This window comes from Macrobrachium rosenbergii, chromosome 28 (assembly GCF_040412425.1).
Source record: "Macrobrachium rosenbergii isolate ZJJX-2024 chromosome 28, ASM4041242v1, whole genome shotgun sequence".
Lineage (NCBI taxonomy): Eukaryota > Metazoa > Arthropoda > Malacostraca > Decapoda > Palaemonidae > Macrobrachium > Macrobrachium rosenbergii.
This window is the reverse complement of record NC_089768.1, coordinates 37,120,001-37,125,000: the sequence shown is the minus strand read 5'-3', so window position 1 is coordinate 37,125,000 and position 5,000 is coordinate 37,120,001. Positions and strand designations below refer to the sequence as shown.

Below are 5,000 nucleotides of genomic sequence, written 5' to 3'. Positions count from 1 at the left end.
GAGAGAGAGAGAGAGAGAGAGAGAGAGAGATTTTTGATTTCGAAACTCCCATTAATAATCGTTTTGTGCTGACTCTTCATTTTTCTGTTTTCCATTTCAATACTTGACGGAAAATAGAAGGTTAATTTTGACTGAACTGGATGCATCTATCATTTATCAGTTTTCATCCATTTTTTTTTTATTTTCATTAAATTAAATGGAAATTTTCCATTATAAACCGCTTATTGATACATTCAGTCTCGCCCTTGTTTAAGTATCATTAAAGAAAAATTTGGGAGCGGCAAATGGAATATTTCATTTTCTGAGATAAAATTTAATTCTAGCCTTATGTATATATATATATATATATATATATATATATATATATATATATATATATATATATATATATATATATATATATATATATATATATATATATATATATATATGACATATGTATACATATAGCTGACAACTGAATGACAACCGGGATAACACTGAATGACAACCGATAAACTCTCTCTCTCTCTCTCTCTCTCTCTCTCTCTCTTTCTCCTCCCTAACACCCCCTCTATTCTCTCTCTCACTTCCTCTCCCTCTTACTCCCTCTTTCACTCTCTCACTTTCTCTCTCTCTCTCTCTCTCTCTCTGAACCATCCCTGTCTCTTTTCCACTTTCTTCTCCCTAACACCCCCTCCAAACAGTTTACCATGCTAAAACTAATGCTTAAAGTAGATGATTTTGGATACGAAAACACTATACACGAAGAAGCAATAAAGAAGAAAAAATCAATAATTTAAAAAAGCAGCAGAAGGCGCAGATTGAAAAATAAAAGCGTTAGCCAACTTATATGAAATGCATACAGCTTTTAACTATTTCGCGAAGAGAAAAAATTCAGTAACTGAAGACGCAGATTGAAAAATAAAATAGTTGGCAAAATTATACAGAGAGAGCTCTGAACGATTTTTTTTTTGGCGCACAAAGCTATTATAGCTGAAAGGCTTACCTGTAATCCTGCGAGAGAGGTAACTGCCTCAACGAAATAGTGAAGGAGTGATCCTTCAGGAGTTCTTGGACTCTGATGAGGCCGTTGTTGCTCTCGTAGATGATGCAGAATTTCTTCCACCCGAGACTCTTCAGCACGTCCATGTAGGCCTACGAAGAAGTAAATATGTAAAATGGCTACGTGATACTATTTTCCAAAGACCATAGCAGGGAACGGTGATCTAATATCTGTGTATATATATACACACACACGTGTATATATACATATATATATATATATATATATATATATATATATATATATATATATATATATATATATATATATATATATATATATATATATATATATATCGTAACTTTCTGTTCAACAACATAACAAAAATAGAGCTTCAAACCACCTAGAGGACAATTTACCTAAACGAACCAAACCAGCCGAGCTCACCTGACCCAAAGTAGACGGATGGGGATAGAGATTGACAGAATAGGCGTCCCTCGTCAGCCGGAAGTCCCACCTATTTTCGATATGGGGAATTTCTAAAGCGTCACATATCGACTGAACGTGGGCCGAAGTTTGGCCTGACTGGGGTCCCAGGATGGCAGCTACTCCGGTTTTCAACAACGAGCACACTGTGGATATATCAAAATAAAACCTGGCATTAGGATAAGGGGGAGTTCTATACAAACGTCCTCCACTACTGTCGAGGCTGACGTTCATATTTTAATTGCTGGAATATAAGCTGTGCGCGTTGAGCAGAAAAATTCCATTAGTGTTGTTATTTCTCTCCTGCCTTACATTCTCTCGTTGTATTAAAATAACCTAATTTTTTCATGCCTACTTATGTATGTATGTATGTATGTATGTATGTATGTATGTATATATATATATATATATATATATATATATATACACACTTTCCACGCAATGATATTATTTTAGGAAACAGCAAATATTTTATCCCTTGAAAAGTTGTTCGCACCAAAACTTAGAGAGAGAGAGAGAGAGAGAGAGAGAGAGAGAGAGAGAGAGAGAGAGAGAGAGAGAGAGAGAGAGAGAAGAAAGTAGCCAAGTAACCAACATTATTTCAATTTCTATTTTTTTTTTAATTTCCCGATTGGCCAAAATCCCAGGTACCCGAATTACCTAATGATATTGTCTCAGTTCAGTGCTTGGAGGACCATTGCATTAATTCCACGTCTCCGAAGTTGCAAAAACGAGGAATAAAAAAATGAAAGGGTAAAGAGAAGTAATAACTGGAAGAGCTTTTTTTTTTTTTTGTAACGGTAAGTGGGGAATCATTTTGCTTTTATGAAATTGCTTGAGCAGAAGCAAATATAAGAGAGAAGCAGAAGATGAAGGTGGGGGCTATATATCTTTTCAAACTTTTATTTGTGAATGTCAACCAATGAAATATTAAACATTGAATATGAAACCAACTGAAGGATATTAAACGTTAAACGAATACACAAGTAAAATTACAGGAATGAAAAATAAACCGACTTTCGTGCCCGAATCTCAAATATTTAGAGATTAAATGCTCAATACAAAACGACAGGCTGCAAATGTTTTAAGTCAACAAAATCTGAAGGATATTAAACATTTATTGAATATAAAAGCAATTTTCCATAAATCAATTAAGAAAACAAAGAAGTAAACTTGCTTTCATGTTTGAATCTCAGATAATCAAAGATTAAACTTTAAATATGAAACGAAATTAAATTATGGCTTTGCGTACACAACAACTGAAGAATATTAAACATTAATTGAAGAGGTAAAGTAAAGTTTAATGAATTAACAATAAATAAATGAATAAATAAGTAAGTAAATAAATAAGTAAATAAATAAACTGAGAATAAAAAATCTTGCACCTCCAGGCACACCTCAGTTTTCCCAACATCTCCGTCATTTTCCGAATACCTCCCACTCACCTTTTCTGGAGCCCCTGAAGGAGTCGCTGTAGGGGATGTTTTCGATCTGGGCCGAGAGCCTGGCGTGGGCCAGAAGGGTGCTGTCGCTGTTGACAGAATCGACGGCGTACCTGAGGGCTGCCTCCTGACCATCATCCTTAAGGTCGAAAAGACCACCTGCAGGAAAAGGATTTCGATCGTTTGAAACATTATTGTTTAGGAGCTCGTTTCGCTTAACGACTGTAATAGAGTAGTATACGATAGTTCAGTACTAATCTTTAGTGTCTATACGTAAATTATTTTACGTTTGTTGTGACTTTGTATGTGCGTTAGTATATATATATATATATATATATATATATATATATATATATATATATATATGCATATATATATATATATATACATACATATATGTATACATATGTGTGTGAGTGTGTGTGTGTGTGTGTGTGTGCGTGCGTATGTACGTCGATATATACCGTGAAATTCTTCCACTTGTACATTCGTTAAAATAGGATACAAAACTTATACAGGAATTATTCTGGAAAGTAAGGAAACAAATGATGAAAAAAAACCTACGTAACATTTTCAGTTTTTCAGAACAAAAGCAAACGTTGGCAACTGGCAATGCAGTCAGTGAGAGGAAAGATAATATTGATAAACGTCTTGACGATTTTCTTTGGTTTTTTGAAAGCATAAACATCGCCGGTGGTCGGTAATGTTAGCAATATTTACAGGAGAAATGTTATCGTTGGGAATCTGAGCCCAGGAATAAAGTCAATTTGACGGTCGTCAGTAAATCATGACTGGTGCCAAAACAAACGTCTGAAAAAAATCTTCGAGATTTTTTTTAGAATGATTTGTTGACATTCAGAAAATGCTAAAAAAAAAAAAAAAACATGAAATTTTGTATTAACATCATACTGGTGTTAGTCATTTCTCAAGCATGCATGACGTAAGTTCTCGTTCAATTTCAAATGCCATCTGTTATGAAGTAACATTCAAGTATCTTCAGCAAAATGTTGTTAGAGAGACGATGCAGAAACAATTTAATAAAACAACTCAAAGATTTATGTACATAAAAAGACGATTCACAACACACGGGGGAAATATAGCCATAGTCCTTGATATGGAACGTTGGGCTAAATATGTATATAAAAGTGTTTAAATGCCTGAAACCTCCACAAAGACAGTCAGTCAACGACCAAAAGGTCCCTATACCAAAAAGGTTTTGGTCTTGACTCCCACGAAATTTAATCCCCTTTGCCAGTCGCAAAGTCGAACTTTTTTTTTTATTCTAGTAAAGGTCCACAAATTTTCTGTGTAATCCGGTTAAGAAAGAGGCAAATGAATAAATAAACAAGAAAAGTTGTTATTTCTGGCGAAGGTCATAAGGACATCCTAGTTCCCCTTTTCCCCTCTCGCCCTCAACCTTGCTGTTTGTTTACGCGGGTGCGTTCTCTCTGCCAACTTTAGGGTCAAGATCACTCTAAATCACTTTTTTCCCCTTTCCTACTTCTTATTCAGTTTTTATTTATGCCGTTACTAAATAAAGGCATTTTATCGTCCGTACCACTGGCCTCTGTATGGAAATGACAAATATTTTTCTCGTCATGACCATGCATAATAAACGCACCATGAATCATGTTCCAATACGTTTTATGACTTTGAGTCCAGAAGAAAAGAATATCGGTCTCGAACAAAAAGGGTTTACGCAGTTTTGTAGGAAAGAGCAAAAAAACTAGTGTAGCGAAAAATATTCGTGAAAGGAAAATGTCCATTATATCACTCTGACTGGGAAATATCAAGATAAATTTTTTTTGGTGAAATGATCAATGGTATATTTGGTCTAATTCGGTATATGAATATTCTCATGCTGATTTATGAAGCCCATCTGCTAATAATGTTCAGTTAACGCCAATTGATAAAATCTCATTTAAAAAATCATAAATATTGCGTTATATATGATAATTTCTAGATGCAGACAACTTAGTGGTGAAGAAACCGTGTACTGAAAGCAATGAAGTAATACATATGTTGTTTCAGATTTAAAATATGGTATCTATAATACGAGAGAGAGAGAGAGAGAGAGAGAGAGAGAG

General features: G+C 34.4%; 1 protein-coding gene across 2 annotated transcripts in view; it reads right to left on the bottom strand.

The window, feature by feature from the left end:
• Positions 1–5,000, bottom strand: part of LOC136854246 (glutamate receptor ionotropic, kainate 2-like) — a 107,437-nt gene that overhangs the window by 39,676 nt on the left and 62,761 nt on the right. For both annotated transcript variants that reach the window (XM_067130603.1, XM_067130602.1), the window contains 3 exons: positions 2,917–3,072; positions 1,433–1,617; positions 989–1,137 (listed from right to left, as the gene is read on the bottom strand). In XM_067130603.1, the coding sequence (XP_066986704.1) occupies positions 989–1,137; positions 1,433–1,617; positions 2,917–3,072 (490 nt within the window). The remainder of the gene's footprint in view (positions 1–988; positions 1,138–1,432; positions 1,618–2,916; positions 3,073–5,000) is intronic.